This window comes from Brachionichthys hirsutus, chromosome 10 (assembly GCF_040956055.1).
Source record: "Brachionichthys hirsutus isolate HB-005 chromosome 10, CSIRO-AGI_Bhir_v1, whole genome shotgun sequence".
NCBI classification, from domain to species: Eukaryota; Metazoa; Chordata; class Actinopteri; order Lophiiformes; family Brachionichthyidae; genus Brachionichthys; species Brachionichthys hirsutus.
Window position 1 is genome coordinate 1188214 of NC_090906.1, and position 16468 is coordinate 1204681.

The following is a 16468-nucleotide window of genomic DNA, read 5'->3' on the forward strand; positions in this document are numbered from 1 at the left end:
CACGCGAGGGTATTAATGTTGACACGGGGAGAGTCAAAAAAGATTGTGTTTTATAGTAACCAAAACACACCGCTAGGCGGTGCTGTAGCGCTGCATATCATTCTGCTGAACCAAGCAATTTGAGTTGTTTGTCCGTCGTAGGACACCGTAGGTTTCTACTGTTCACCATGTTGAGCTCAGTTTTCTCACAGAGAAACAGTTCACTGACGGAGAATACGTGAAGGAGGCTTTGCTCTCGGCTGCGGTAGGTTTTGTGTGTGTTTTACACAACACTGATTCATGTGCATTATTACATATATAGGTCAACTACGCTCTTGGTAGTGAAGTGAACTTGTTTAAATACTGCAAAAAACAGATCATTTACAAATGTATTTATTAAAGTCTAAGTGTAATTTATGTAAGTGTTGGCACTCTGGGCGCGTCAGGAAAAAGTTTGCCCATCCCTGCACCAGAGGAATGGATGAAGCGTAATTCTTCTTCCTGGAGTTAAATAGATTAGTTATTAATTACTCACTGGCTCATTCGAAAGATATTTCAATTTGTGAAAGTATCTCAAGAACAGTTGGAATTGCTGGGAACATGTAAATGTGATTTCACATCACGTGACCGACTCTAAGAACTCCAACCAAATGAACCGAGCCCTTCAGCCTTATTAAATTAACCATGAGTGACTTTTCGAGGGTCCGGTCGCAGCTGCTCCGCCTCACAAATCCGATGTTTGATTGTAGCCACTTGTCATGCAGATGTGACGCCACGCATTGCTCATCAGCGTGCTTTCAGAGTTCCTCTTCACCGGTGGGTTTGGCGTTTGGTGCAAACAACAGAGGCCAGAAAGAAGAAATGATCTGAACTGAAAAAGAAAGACAGAAGACGAACGAGGGGAAATTGGGGCCGTTTATTGGACACCTTTTCTTTTATTTCCTCTGCTTTAAAACAACTTTTAAGACCAAGAAAAAAAGAGCACTGGCCGTCGGGACAGGAAATTGGATTTCCCAGTCTAGTGAGGGGAGTGTCCGGATCACGGCCCGGCATGCGGGATTCCCAAAAAGCGGTTGGACAACATTCCCAGCCGCCTCCAATGTGAGCAGGATAAACGGCTGCGTGCTTTCCGTCTGCTCGGCTCCTCAGTTATGGCAGAGATCCATCTCTCGCACACTCGCGCGCATGCACACACACACACACCTCATTCATAAAGTCAATCAGTATCCACTGGGAGCAGAGTGTGAAGGGAAGTACAGTGAGAGGAGCTCCTCTGAAGTCTGGTTTCATCACACTGACCCTTTTCCAGCGGATGAATCTGCTCCATCATCTTTTCCCTGACTCCTCAAACTCAAACTGTGTAATGTAGCTCCCCACTCAGATTTATATTTCCCCAATTTAACGCACTAAAAAAAGCATTTCTGGTTCATTCTCTTCACGCAAACTGAAGCTAGCTTCTCCTGCTCGTGGTTTGCACATCGTCAGCAGTTCCATCTTAAACAGGCGGTGGGTCAAAGTCATCTAGGATTAGCATGCTAACCACCAAGTCCTTACCCATCCTGCCCTGTAAGACCACTGCTGACCTGAGATGGCGGTAGTGAGTCAGTACATCCAGTCTCAGGTCATGGCGTCACAAGGATGCCTTCTAGAATACAGCCTGTTTCCACTTTACCAAAATCAGCAAATCCACCTAGAGGGCGCTCACGAGTCCCAACTGAATTTTTCTTTGAAGAAAGCCAACTATTAGCATTCTGCTAACGAATACTGATTGGTTACTTTTTGTTAACATTTCCGATGCTTAGATGTAGATCTGGATAATTAAACGACGGCACCGATGCTTCTGTTATTTCTACGCCACCTTTTTTCTTTCTGCCAAAATATGACTGAAATTACAACAACTGAGACTTGATGATGATGATGATGATGATGATTCTAGAACTGAAATCACACTGATTTAGTTCCACATCATCTTAGCGAGTGTGAGCTGTGAGCCTCCGTGAAGCTTCTCCTGATGCGTCACCATCATGGAAACAGCGAGGAATAAAGGACGACTGCGTTTGAACCACCGGTGAATGATGCCACCGCCTGGCATGCATCATGCTGTCGCGTCATCTGAGGCTGGGGGGGGGGGGGGGGGGGGGCTGCTGTGTGACACATGTCTGGTTTGAACCGGATTTGTCCCATTAATGTATTTAATGGGTGTAAAAATGTACTCATAAATATACGGACGCGTTCATTATTCGAACCAACCTGACGTGTTTCAACATGTTGCTTTATTTATTACATTAAAATTCTGCATAAGCAGCAAATTTGACAACAGAGTGTCCGCTTTAAGTCCAACAAGCGTCCCCTCCCTTTTTTATTACTATTATTATCAGCATCGATAGAAGTTTAAGTTTCTCTTTATCGCCTCTTCAGCATGTCTGAGACACGACTCCTAACATCAACCCGCTGCCTAATTTGCACTGAAAAGATTCTTTATTCCAGGGAAACACAGATATTTATTGAAAGTCGTGTTCGCCTCGAGGCTCTTTCCCTTCGTTTTACATATTCTCTGAGTGACAGACGCGTTTATTTGTGGGGAATGTAACGTGTCTGCGGCGCCGATATCCCCGCTGTGCTTCGTTTGCATCGCCTCTCAGTGGAATGCACCCAAAACCAGAACAATGCAAGTCCGGTGTCTTTTCAGGCAGCCAACAGAACCGGCTTGCAGAACCGTGATGTGGTGCTGATGCACCGGAGAGCAGCCGGAGGATTTCAGCACCCTGGTCAGCTCCTCCTCCTGCAGGGCCCCCGTTGGGTCCAGGCGCTGACGAGGTCCTCTCTCCTGAGCTTTTACACCCTAAAGAACATTTTGCTCTTATGTCTCGAGATTCTGAATCATTTGCGAGCACGACTCAAAGAATCTTTAGGCAGGAACTGCGGTTCCATTGATCAGTTCATGCCTTTATTGGGAATCAAAGGCGACAAACGAGATTAAAGAACGAGAAGCCGGTTTTATCCCGCCTTAATCAGGAAAGGCATTCACATTAATCTGACGTGCGCTTGTTCTTTACCCAGGGAACGCGTTTTAGCGCGTGAGAGTTGGAGTTCGGAACAAGTTTCTTTTGACGCAGATGCAACACGATCTCCCGTCAGCCACCAATCAGCGGCCGGCGTTCCGCTCTGGAAGTTCTGCTGTTAGTTAAACCTCGGTGGATCTTTCTTTCGACCGCCCCTCCCACCCGGGCGGAGAAAAAGCGCATGTGTGTTGTTGGTGTGATGCGAGTTGAGCCGCATCCAAGCGCTCTGGCCGCCGATGGCAGACCCCCCCCTCCCCCCTCTCTCCTCCCCTCTCCTCTCCTCTCTTCTCCTCATCTTGTTGTGCGCAAAAATTCTCCAGCGCTGGACGGACGGACGCAGTTTGACGGCATAAAGGAACGAGCGGCTCCGCGGGACGACAGAACAGAGCCATCCAAAGCCAGCATGGATATTTAACGAGAATGTGACTTTCTTTCTCTTCTTTCTTCATCTTTGCTTTTTTTTTTTTATTTGCCCTGTGATGCTGCTTCTGCCCCGGGGGTGTTAACTAAGCCTGCTCGATGCCTCGCATCACTTTGTAGCCGTAACAAAATGAGGATTTCTTCCGGAGGCTGGTTTGCGTTGATGCTCTCTGGGTTTGGGGGGCTGGCGATGGGAGCTTTCCCCAGCAGCGTTCAGATCGGTGAGTCCGAAGCCTCGATGTCAAGGATAAGCGCTGTGACTGGATCTGCTGACTCTGCAGCGCCGTTTAGCGCCTCGGCGCTACTCGGAGTGGAAATTGTTCATTCCTCTGGAGTCTGTTTCTTCTCCAGAGCGTCGCGGGCTTCTCTTCTGTTGATGCCGCGCATGTTTAACACATGATACGCTTCGTGTGTGTGAGTGTGTGAGTGTGTGTGTGTGTGTGTGTGTGTCCGCGTGCACTCCACCACTGCAGCAGATCAGAGCAGCAAACTGTGTGTGTGAGTGTGTGTGTCGTCCCTCTGCAGCCTGTCTGTGCATTGACTGCTGGTAACACTCGGTCCCGGAGCTGAAATGAATCCCCATCAAGCCTTCCTCTTTTCACATTTGTGTGTTTTTTTTTACACATTTGGTTGTTTGTATTTAAAAACTCTGTGAGCCGTCAAGGGAGGAAATAAAGATGACCGATCCGTCAGGCGGATTGACTCGGCGGGTTGACTCGGCGGGTTGACTCGGCGGATTGACTCGGTGGGTTGACTCGGTGGATTGACTTGGCGGATTGACTCGGCGGATTGACTCGGTGGGTTGACTCGGCGGATTGACTCGGTGGGTTGACTCGGCGGGTTGACTCGGCGGATTGGCTCGGTGGGTTGACTCGGCGGGTTGACTCGGTGGGTTGACTCGGCGGATTGACTCGGCGGATTGACTCGGCGGATTGACTCGGCGGATTGACTTGGTGGATTGACTTGGTGGATTGACTTGGTGGATTGACTTGGTGGGTTGACTCGGCGGATTGACTCGGTGGATTGACTTGGTGGGTTGACTCGGCGGATTGACTCGGCGGATTGACTCGGCGGATTGACTTGGCGGATTGACTTGGCGGATTGACTTGGCGCATTGACTCGGTGGATTGACTCGGCGGATTGACTCGGCGGATTGACTCGGCGGATTGACTCGGCGGATTGACTTGGTGGATTGACTTGGTGGGTTGACTTGGTGGGTTGACTCGGCGGATTGACTCGGCGGATTGACTCGGCGGATTGACTCGGCGGATTGACTCGGCAGATTGACTCGGTGGGTTGAAACGCAGGGATGGACAGAAGGGCAGACTTTGACCTCCAGTCTCCGTCCGGCTGCTTTCCATGTGAAAATTTCCCGGCCGGTTTTGCTCGGTTGGACTTTTTTGGGTCTTTTTGATGGCTCACTGCTCCCCTGCTTGTGGGGGAGTCCAGGCAGATCAGATCCATGTCAGGCTGATTTAAAATGACACGCCGTTCACTCCTTGTCCTTTTATATCAACACGATACTGACCCCCCCCCCCCCGCAAAAAAAAAGAGGGCAGATGTCAGGGTTTGTTCCAGAGCAGGGTGGGTGGGTTAGACCTGCATCAGCATCATCATACTAATCAGACAAATGTAGCACGTGCAGCGAATTTAAGTGAATTCCTGGACTCTGCTTCCTTTCTGAGATTAGAACCTCGTTTCCTTTTCTTTTGGCTCGGAGCGTCGCTGAAAACGTGACCCAGCATCCGCCTGCGTCGTAACGTTCCTCCTCTCAGAGTGTAAAAATCCACAATGCACCGGCAGGTGTCCCCCCCCCCCAGCTCAGACTTCATTTAACACTTGATGGTTTGCAGGGAGGACAAACGTCCCTCCAATCAGCACTCATCAGATTGAAATAGCTGCGAGTGAAAAACCAACGCTGATTAGCCGTTGCTGTGTCCACATGCAACACGGAAACAAGTGTACAAACACGGTCCTGGCAGGAAACGCTGCAGCAGACGCATCCTGATTGGTGGGGGGGGGGGGACTATACATTGGCTTTTCTATTTAAATCGGCTTCAGCATGGAGGAGAGGAAACATCCTCCATTGCAGGTCAAGCCTTCACATCTTAAAATAAAATTAAAACAAACATTCTCATATTTAAGTTTTAGTTATTTTGCGGTATATAAAAATGTTCAGTTGTATACTGTAATGTGAAATATTCAGATACATACGCATATGTAATATTGTTGGTGCGTTGTCAGTGGTGAAATTAGTGAGGCTCATGCCTCACTAATTTGAATTGTAACCTGCCGTTACGTTGGGTTGTGTGTTGTTTGAATTGTAACCTGAACCTGTACCCCCCCCCCCTCCATTGTCTCTTTCTGCTCAGGCGGTCTGTTCATCAGAAACACTGATCAGGAGTACACCGCCTTTCGTTTGGCCATCTTCTTGCACAACACCAGCCCCAACGCCTCGGAAGCCCCGTTCAACCTGGTGCCTCACGTGGACAACATCGAGACGGCCAACAGCTTCGCCGTCACCAACGCCTGTAAGTCGACGGCGCCGCTTCCTGTCGGGTTTGTGCATCGTTTCTAGGTAGACTGAACGGCGCTGCGTTTGCAGTGTCCCACAGATGATGTGCGCACACACACGGTGTCTGTGTGATGACGATCCCAGGAGGAATGTCCTCTCCCTCTCTCTCTCTCTCTCTCTCTCTCTCTCTCTCTCGCTCTCTCTGTGTGGAGGGAGGGGTTTCCCACAAAGACCATAAAACACTGTCTCCTACTATCTTTGCTGTGATTTGGCGTTTGAAAAATCAATGGCTAAATTAAGCAGAGAATGAAGTGTTTGTTTGTTGGTAATTGAGGGGTTTGTGTGTGTGTGTGTGTGTGTGAGCAATCAGAGTCAGCTTGGACAGTTTCCAACCCCCCTCCGGACCCGACGCAGGCTAAACAATTCCAGGAAATGAAAGAATGAATGAACTTTGGTGATTTTCTTTACATTCAGCAACGATGGAAATGATTTAAATCAGCACCAAATCCAGCGTCGGATTGTGCCTCAACCCAAATATTCCCACTCCCAGCTGTAAGATTCTTCCTTCCATCATTTCTACTCGTACTAACGGACAAGATGTTACAATGTTTGGAGCTGTTAGTCATTCGGAATCAGCGATAACCGGTTCGCCGGTAACCTTGACCCCACGCTGACTTCAGCATGCAGTTACGTCTCCATAATTAATGCCGCCGTTTCTGCCGGTTGACGATTTCTAAATCGGAACGACCGGGATGAGGTTGCGTTGCTCCCTGAGCAGAGAAAACTCGAAAGCGTTGGAGCAAGTCGGGCCGATACTGATACCGTTCACAGGCAACGCAGCTGCAGCAGGTTTAAAAGGGAATAAATATTAATGTGGCCTTAGTTTCAAATACTTCTATATACAGGACATTTGCATAAAGATTAATGTTTATGTTCCCATAATGAACTAGAGCCAAACTGCCTTAGCGGCGGAATCTTTCCCATTATTCTCAGAGACAGTCATTCTGTGTTTCTGCCCAGCGAGACAGGAAGCGGCCGTTTGAGGCAGCTCTCAGTGAGAGAGGCAGTGAGAGATTACCCGGTGCAAACTGTGTCTCTACAGTCTGCTACAATCACAGGAAGTGAGTCTGCAGTGCATTGATTGGCCGAGCCAAATCAGAGCGGAGCTGCACGCGCCAGTCGATCGCTCTGGATAGTTCAGGGCCAGCGGGACATCTGGGGATCGAACCGCATGGCTTGTTTTCGCCCCCCCCCCCCCCCCTTCTTCTTCATCCCTCCTCGGCTGCCAGTTTGCCCGCCGTCGGCGAGATGACGGTTATGAATAGGGCCGTGTCGCAGCGCGACGTTTCAGGGCGCTGCATGCATGCGGGAAAGGAGAGGTTGAGGGAAGGAGCTAATTTGTGAAGAGAGATTAGGCCATTCAGCGGCGCGGCGTGCCGCTGTCAGGAAGGCCGATGGGGATAATTGGCGAGCGGTTCGGGGAGCGATGTCGTTGCAGGCTGCATTTGTCACTGATGATAATTCAGCTGAACCGGGCGCTCGGGGGAGGGGGAGTCTGCCCGATTGGTTTGATTCACCGAAACGGATTCCTGGCATCCCGCTGGGATTTCAACCAGTTGTGTGTCACAGTAACACGAGTATCACTTCTACCTTCTTTTTACTGCTGGTAATAGCGTGTCTTAATGTAGGCTGTACAGGACTTGACTTGACGCCACCATCAAGGCCACCGATGAACTAAAGGCAACATAAAGTACAATAAAGTACACAAATTGCAAAGAAATAAAGATATAAACGTGAATAAACATGCTTTGCTGACTTTCTATGCCTTAAACTTGACCGTAATGCCGATTGTTCTTACTCGGCTTTGTTTAGGGCGTGTATCACAAATTAGCGCACCTGCGGAACCCATTTCCCGAACAATAGTTCCGACCCTGAAACTTATGCATGAGGCAAAAAACTAAAATAGATCAACGAAAATGATGGCAGTAAAAATGAGTAGAGTGAGAGGGTGAGTGGTGTTGCTCCTTTTCTTTGTCTCCTTGACAACACTCAAACCCACGACGAGAGGATTCACGAGGCATCATCCAACCGCAGACCCAAAGGTCCCCCTGGTCGACGGAGGCAAGATCCTGATTCACTGATGGAGGAGTTTCCTCTGAGGAACAGTTTTGCTTTGCATCGTCAGAAGCAAACAGACGTTCCGACTCCTGAGACTGATGAAGGAATGGCGCCCTTCACAAGATGAGGAAGATGAAACGATCCTCTCAGGACTGATTGACACGGTCTCAATGAGGAATGACGAGTCATCGCTCTCCCTCCACCCGTTCGATGGCGTTCCAGATGTTTATCGGGGGCGGTGGTGAAGCTGCCTGAAGCATGGCTTTCATGACGTTCCAAACAGAATTCCAAAGTCTCAAAATCAGACACCGCCCAGACGAAGGCTCCCGTCCGCCTCTGGAAATGCCGAGTCAGCAAGTTGTCAAGGTGCCGTTGTGGGAGGGGCGGTGAGGTTCGGGACAGTCGTGGCGGCGTCGAGAGAGTCCTTGAGCTGTTTGTCCCACATTCCCTCCGGGAATCCTGACGGAAGTCTTTCTCTCAGCAGGAAGGCGTTTTAGGAGGTGGAGAATCGAGCCTTTTCCTGCTGCTCCCGTTTTGCTGCCTTCATGGCCTCTAACCTGGGATGCGAGCACGACGCCGTCTATTGCACCGCGCATGTATGACCAGTGAACGCATCATTTTTGTGTACTCCTGTGTGTGTGTGTGTGTGTGCACAACTGCTACCACACACACACACTAATGATCGGTCTTCGCATTTTAGCTCCATTTTATTCTATTAACTCGCAATCCAGGGGCGCCACATGGCGGGGCTCTTCTGCCCTTTAAGTGGCCCGAACCCCCCCCCCGAAGCCCCTGTGAAAATATAAAGGCCTCTTGGCAGTTCTCTGCGCACTGCCTGATGTCAGGAGAAAGAAGAGAGGGGGGGAGGGGGCTTCTAATGAGCGATTAATGTGGCAAAGCAGGGAGGAAGATGGAGGATTCCGGGGTGAGGGGGAGGCGTAGGGGGGGGGGGGTTTGTACAAGAAAGGATTCATGAGCCGAGTGAAAGGTAGAATGTAAGTGTGATAATGTGAGTAACCCGGTCCATGTAGATCAAAGTAAGAGATGAATTATATACTTAAAAAGAGTGCGACGTCCTGCAGCAGTAGGTCGCCGCAGATCTGCTCAGCGATTGGATGATTCCTCCTGGAGAGGAGTCGGTGTGTTCAGGAGCGCTTTGTGTCAGATTCCCAGGAGTTTTCCGGGAACACACCTTTGTCCATTCTATTGTCCGGCACACGTCCATCCATTTAAGGAAAGAAATGTGTGACATTTCAAACTTCCACCTCGCGGCGCCGCCAACGTCGCTCCTCTTTGATTCGCCATGTTTACAGTTGTGCGGCGTGCTCCCATTGGTTAATGTCAGGGAACACGATGTGGAATTTTTCATATTTGGCAAGAGATGGGGGGGGGGCTTTTGTCTTTCCATTTGGGCATTGCTATGACGACAATGCCTCAACCTGACGTGTGGCGTTGAGGCATCGTGAAATGACTTACAGCAGTCGGCGGAACCGTTTTGGAGATGAAAGGTTTTCCTGTAGTTTTTGTTAACTTAATGGTTTTTCCTGAACAGCTTCCCCGGAAGGTGGAGTGAAAAGCCGGTCGTCACGGAGACGGGGCGCGTTTGAACTCTGAGGATTTAGGATGCACATTTCTCAGCTCGTCTCCGAGAAGCCATTCATGGAGTTTGTGGAGGCGTGCATGTTTGCATGTTTGGATTCATTGACGCTCTCCTGCTAGCCCCGTAGCGTTCGCCTCGTGCAGCCGCGGGCTGCTGTCGCCGTGGGAAACTTAAATGACGACGACGACGCAGAGCTCGGAGCGAAGCTTCATTTCTTGCTGCTGCTAAAACGAGATAATCGCACAAAAAAGAGTGGGGAACTTTCCAAAGCTACTCCACCAAGGGGAAAACAGGGGCAGTCGTGAGGACTGGCGACGGCACCGGAAGGGTGAATCCTCTGGGGAGTACGAATTTGTTCTAGTGGGAGTTTAACATTCTCTAGGAATCCGGAGGAAGGTAATCAGGAGTGTCTACCCTCGGGGGCTTTTTGATCAGCGAACGCGTGGGTTGAACTCACCAATATTTATGGTGGAAAGGCCACACCCCCCCGACAAGGCCAGATTTACATATGAAATGAGAGATTACATTTGTCAAATGCTTGATTTCTGCCTGTAATCCATTTGGTTTCACCCCGATCGGGTTCTACGGTGTTTCACACACTCCCGAATGAACCTTTAAACGAGGGGTGTGCAGACTCTTCCACCGGGGGGGCCGAGACACTCCAGGTTTCCTTTCCAACCATCTCTCCAGCAGCTGATCTCACTCATGAGCTCCTTCTCTCAAATGGAAGGAGGTGTTGATAATTAAAATCACCTGCTTTAGTAACCGGCTGGAAGGAAAACCTGCAGCGTCTCGGCCCCCCATGGACCAGTTTGGACCCCCCCCCTCCTTTAAACACTTCAAAGCCACACAGGAAGCTGAACGTGGCTCCCGCTGCCCTTCAAACGGACCCATCAGTCGGCTGCTCATATCAACACTGTTCATGCAGCATTAAGGCTAATCGAAGCCGAACGGATGGAAGAAAATTGCTTTGGAGAGACGGAGGATGTTTGAAGAGGCAGACGGAGACGGAGACGGAGACGGGGACGGGGACGGAGACGGAGACGGAGACGGGAGTGGGAGGGAAGCGGCGGCGGCGGCAGGTCTGCTCTCGGATCAATGAGTTGTTGACGGGCTTTAACAGGAACACACACACACACGCACACGCACACACACACACACACACACCTACACGCACACACACACCAGTGGATGCATGAGTCACGCTCGAGCTGCGAGAGATTCTTCATTTATCTCAATGAACGGATTAGAAGGAGGGCGGAGTCAAGGAAAGAGAAAGAAATGTCTTGTTTCCAATTTAAAAGGGGTAAAGACATTTTGACCATACTGACCTGGTAAACAACTGTCGCCAGGGCAACCAGGAATCCGCAGTTTATCCACAATTAAAAACTGCTCAACAAAATAAAATTATCCAATAAATACAACGTGAAAAAGTTTTTTATTTTCTCCTCCGGATTTTCTTTTCTTTATTAACATTTTCCACTTTATTTTTATTTCCCCCCCTCCTATAAGGCATCGCCGCTGTTCCGTCTAGGACGCCTCCACGCCGTTACGGCAGCAGCGACCCTATCGTGACCATCGCCACAGAAATACAGGCCGAAAGGAGCCGTGTACAGCGCTTCACAAAAACAAAAAAAGATTGAAGACATTATGGAACTGTACCCTGAAAGTATGATGACTCAGCGCAGCGTGATGCTAATGAGGTCATCCAGAATGACTTTTCTAACTTCAATGAGGACGTTCTGGGAGTCGACGCTTCCTAACAATCAGCTCTTCTGGTTTAAGGGTCGTCGTGATTGAGACGCAGCACCTGCCTGATTATTCCGAGGTCAAACGGTCAAGCTCCTCAGTGGAGCGCCTCGGGAAGGACCGGATCCTGAGCCGGACCCGGAGCCGGACCGAACGCTTCGGCTCAGTTTCACCTGTTATTACTGTGTTATTACATTTAGCTGCAGCGATGTGCCGAGTCTGTGAACGTTACAGACACACGACTCGAGCGAACGGCAACGCCACTAGCAGACATGCAGTCACAAAGCCCCGCCCACAAACACGCTGACCTTTCACCCCAGCGCTCCATCTGCTGATGAGCCTCTTGTTAGAGCCAATTATCAGTTACCAGTGATCTGCAAGCTGCTCAACATCTGTGTGGGTGTCTGTGTGTGTATGTGTGTGTGTGTGTGTGTCTGGGTGTGTGTCTGTGTGTGTGTGTGTGTCTGTCTGTCTGTCACTGAGTGTGTCGGATGGCGTTTCGGCTCTTCGGAGAAGAGGACCTGATTGCGATGTGATTGGTGAATCATTGCGTGCTAATCGCAGCAGAGACGCTCCCTTGCTGGTTGGTGTGGATTGGGTGGATTCTGGGTGGATTCTGTGGGATGAGCGTGTTGATGCCGACGACCGACGATGGTCTTAAAACGCCATTTAAGAGCATCCTTAAAATCTAACACGACTCTTCTGACAGGGATTTGTAAAATACATTTGGGTTCCTTACGCAAAACGAGACTCGACTAAACTTCGAGCTCCGTGCTCGTCACTGGATGACGGTTGCCTGAGTCAGCAGTAAATCAAAGGGCGCTGGTTCCTCGTTTAAAGTTTACCGACTGTTTTGTGTAGGCTAGCTTTGCACTGGAAAACCACGTGAACGTTTGCAGCGATTTGACTTTTTAAAGACTGGTTGAAGACTTTTTTTCACAGCCGAGAGGTGCACGGAATCCCCGTCTTCATTGGCGTCTCGTTCTTCCTGCCCTCTACGCCATTACCTTTCCGCCGCTTGAGGACGTCACACATCCTGCACCTTCCCTCAAAATCAAGCAGAAGAGGTGCAGAGAATGTCTTTTGGAGGACGTAGGGTCAGATTTTCATCTCTACCCAACGTGCACGATGATTTTAGAAGAGGTCACACAGCAGCCTTTCATTTTTTCGCTTGCTTGTTTGTGAAAACATCAAACATGATAAATACTTCCAGCATTTCTCACAGATTAGTTTCTCCTCGCTGGCGCCATCTTCAGTTTGTAATTATTGGAGGAGGATAGTTATGGTGTTCTTAGCTCACACAGAGATAGAACCCTAATTTAAATAGATGTAGAACTATTCCATTACATTTGTTCTGGAGACCCAGGGGGGGGGGGGGGGTTACTTTGAGTTAGCTGCTAACTGCTGCTAGCTGCTTGGAGACCACGTCCTACTTCCATCTCAGCGATGGACCAACGTCTCACCTTCGGGAATTCATTGACAAAGGTCACGTTGCCCTTGACATTTCTCTCTCGGTTCACCTCAGGCATGGAACGCATGTCAGGCCTGCAGCCTAGCAAAACAGCCACCGCCTTCAAAACCCGCCCCATCCAGCCCCACCCTACCCCACCCAGGCACTGATCATGAATTGTCTGTGAATTTTAATGAGGAATCTGACCCCCCCCCCCCCCCCCCCCTCCTTTCCTCTCAGAGTAAATCTGCTGACTCGCCCGTTCCGGTGGGAACAGACTGCATGATGATGAACATTTATGGCTCAGAGAGAGAGACAGGGGGGGGGGGGGGGGGGGGATCTCTTCCTGTCGGTGTTTGACTGGAACCAATTATGTAGCAGAAACAAAGCCGGAGATCGAAAAGAGGAGGAGGGGGAGGAGCTAAAATGTTTGACTTTGATTTCATGTTATCAGCAATAAAACGGATGGAAACGGAGAGAGAGACTAGCTTTAAAGAACGGAAGTGAACAATCTGAGCCTCCAGGGCGTGTCAGAGTCAGGGGGAGGAGTTACCTGCAGGAGGACAAGGTCCCGGCTGCACATCGTCAGGTCGATGCCACCGAGTGTTTCGAGACATGTGTTTCGTTAGCATGAAGTCATAAACTTCTACACAGTCCAGGACCGACTTCTACGGCCGGCTCGTCTGATGTCAGCGCTGCAGCAGAAAACGCACCGGATCCTTCTTCCATTAGAACTGAACACACAGGCCTCCGTGGATCCGGGCCTCCTCCCGGCTCCTCCCGGCTCCTCCCGGCTCCGCGGGGAGCGGAGGGGAGCTAATGAGGCAGACCGGCCAGATGATGCTCCTCCTGCTGAAGAAGCTCCAAACTGTCTTAAACATGTGTTATGCAAGATGCGTGTGTGTGCGTGCGTGTGCGTGTGCGTGTGCGTGTGCGTGTGCGTGTGGGTGGGTGTGTGCGTGTCAGCTTTTGCGAGTTTAATATTTCATTTAAACCATTTAGAAATGCGTGTGACTGACGTTCCTGTTTTTAACAAGTTCTACTTCGACTTGAAGCGTTATTTATTTCTGATTAAGATAAATCACCTCAATAGATTAGTTTTCTTGCGGGGCCGCACGGACACACAAACATTCGTGCACGCGCTCACGCCGACGGACAGTTTGGGGTCACTGGTCCGCCGACGTCGCATGTTGTCAGAAAGGCACCCGGACAAACCTGGAAACGGCAGAACCGACGCTTCGATTATTGGCGTCCACCCTGACAACAATCTCATTCAGCAGCAGCCTCTGAAGACTGAAAAACATTTTCAGACACTTGACGACACACCGAACGTGATTTAAAGACACCCCGCCCCCCCCCCCCCCCCCCCCCCCCCCCCCCGTATTCCTGTGATGATGGGAACCCGGAGGGGTTTTCACCAAACCACACGCACACAGCTTTGATTCGGATTTGAGGAACCTTTTGTAAATGGCTGTCGAGGAGAGCGTTTCACGTAAAATATAATTTTTATAAAATCTCTTTATTTGTACATTCATCCAGTGACATCGCCGTTAATGTCATCTTGCGTCGCGTCACGTAGAATAGCGTAGCGTAGCATAGGGTAGTGTAGCATAGCGTCGCATCGCATCGCGCCGACGGAACGCAGCTATTTTGAACAACTCGTAAAAATCTGTTAGAGCGAGGAGCTCGTGTTTGGCTCTAATTAAAGGCTCTCCAGAGCTATGGGAACCTGTTAACCCCTTTTTATTTCAAGTGGAAAACTCCATGTTTGGATCAAATCACAACTTATGAGGTGGGGGGTCTTTGGTTAGCTTTCCGTTCAGCAGCTTCCTGCTTCTTTTGCAGCTGTCGAGGTGTAAAGTTCAAAGACACAAGCAGGGCCTGGTCCTGAAAATAAGCCGTCAGTGATCTGAACATCACAGTAAAGAAAAAGAAGCGGCGTCTTTCTGGCCACGAGGAAGAAACAAAAATGTCACGGAGGAGTTGGAAGAAACATTCTGAGCCCAAACGATGCTGATAACGGTTGTTGCCAGCGGTAACGAGGTCCGCCTCTGATGGAGACTTACCAAAGCTCTCGCTGCAGATGTGTGTGTGTTTGTGTTCTGATCGCAGCTGAGATCCGTATTTAACAGAAACTCCACTCGTTTCTCCTCCTTTCGTCGTGCGACTCATCTTTGCGCTCCCGCATTGACGCTCTGCGGGTCACCCTCCTCTCTAATTGCAGTCATTTTTGGACAGGCGTTAAGTGCCTACTCTTTGGCTAATGGGTGTCAACGCGGGGGTCGTCAAGCTGGAGGTGGGCATCATGCAATTTTGTGGAGTGGAGTGGAGAAACTCATCCTGAATTAAATACCGGCGCGGCGCACGAGGAGTCTCGCCCCAATCATCCGAGGTAGGATTTCGTCTCCCCGCTGGCCAGCAGGGAGGCATCACGGAAGCGTCGAGCAATTAAACAGCACGGGCTGAAGCGCTCCACGGCGCCGAGGCCCTCAGCCACGCCATCGCTTCTCCACGGATGACAAAGGTGAGCGAGCGCAACAATGAAAGGAACGGGCCGCCGGAAAGACACGCAGCCAGTCACGAGGGAGGAGGGAAAGCTGCAGGCAGCAGAGAGAGACAAAGTTCACCAGAGCAAACGCTGCTGCAGTTAAGCGGCCGTTTTGTTTTCCAGAGAACAGGAAGGCAGATTCAGAAGATTCCCGGAGAGAGAGATTTGCTTTTGCAGCCGGTTCAGCGAAGAGACGAGCGTTCGTGTTTCTCCCGGAATCACATCGTTCTCGCTTCCCTTCCCGGATGATTTGCTGCCTTTTCGTTCCTCAATGCACAGATGCGATTTAGCAACGGCGTCATTTGCAGAGAGAGACCTTCCCTTCCTTTCTTTGAATTTGGACGCTGATGGCACAAATGGGAACTGCTGCTAGCTAACAAATGCAATGGAAAATGGGCCTGCTGTGTGGCGGCGTGCCGGCTACGGCGAGCGCGTGCCAGTCTGCCAGTCTGCAATGTTGAAATGCTGCCAGCTTATGGGATGCAACTAGACGAGGCCGTGCGTTTGTTACTATAGCGACGACTCTCTGGATCTCCGTTGACCTCCAACTTTTCAGCCATGTCTGCAGGTGCTCATGTTTTGGAGCCTTTTAAAATATGAGCGAGCGAATAGCCAGCAAGATGGTTTCATCTTGTTCAAGGTGAAATTACTCGGGCTGCGTTCTAAAACACGCACCCTGCATAATTCACTGCATATTTCAGAGAACGGTGTGTGTGCGTGTGTGTGTGTGTGTGTGTGTTTGACAGGTACCAGTTTGACGGGACTGGGAACGTTGGGGGAACCTAAACCAGTATCTCGTCTCTATGTGTGTCTACGAGTGTGAAAATGATGCGCTCCGTTCAGCCTCCAGATGGTGTTTGTAAGCGTTGTAGTTTTTAGCATCACACACACACACACACACACACACACACTCCCTGTTGGACCTTCCAGGGCTCCCTGTGGGTGCGACCCAACGCTGTGGCGTCGCGTTCCGCCATGTCGCTCTTCTCATTAACCCTCCCGTCTGGTTACTAGTCATGGCAGCGCT

At 50.1% G+C, this 16468-nt stretch overlaps 1 protein-coding gene across 1 annotated transcript in view; it reads left to right on the forward strand.

Annotated features, from left to right (window-relative positions):
- The first annotated feature begins 3591 nt into the window (after positions 1–3591).
- The window catches only part of gria4b (glutamate receptor, ionotropic, AMPA 4b), a 59504-nt gene continuing 46627 nt past the window's right edge, over positions 3592–16468 (forward strand). The window contains exons 1-2 of the mRNA XM_068744496.1: positions 3592–3682; positions 5834–5992. Of these exons, the coding sequence (XP_068600597.1) occupies positions 3592–3682; positions 5834–5992 (250 nt within the window). The remainder of the gene's footprint in view (positions 3683–5833; positions 5993–16468) is intronic.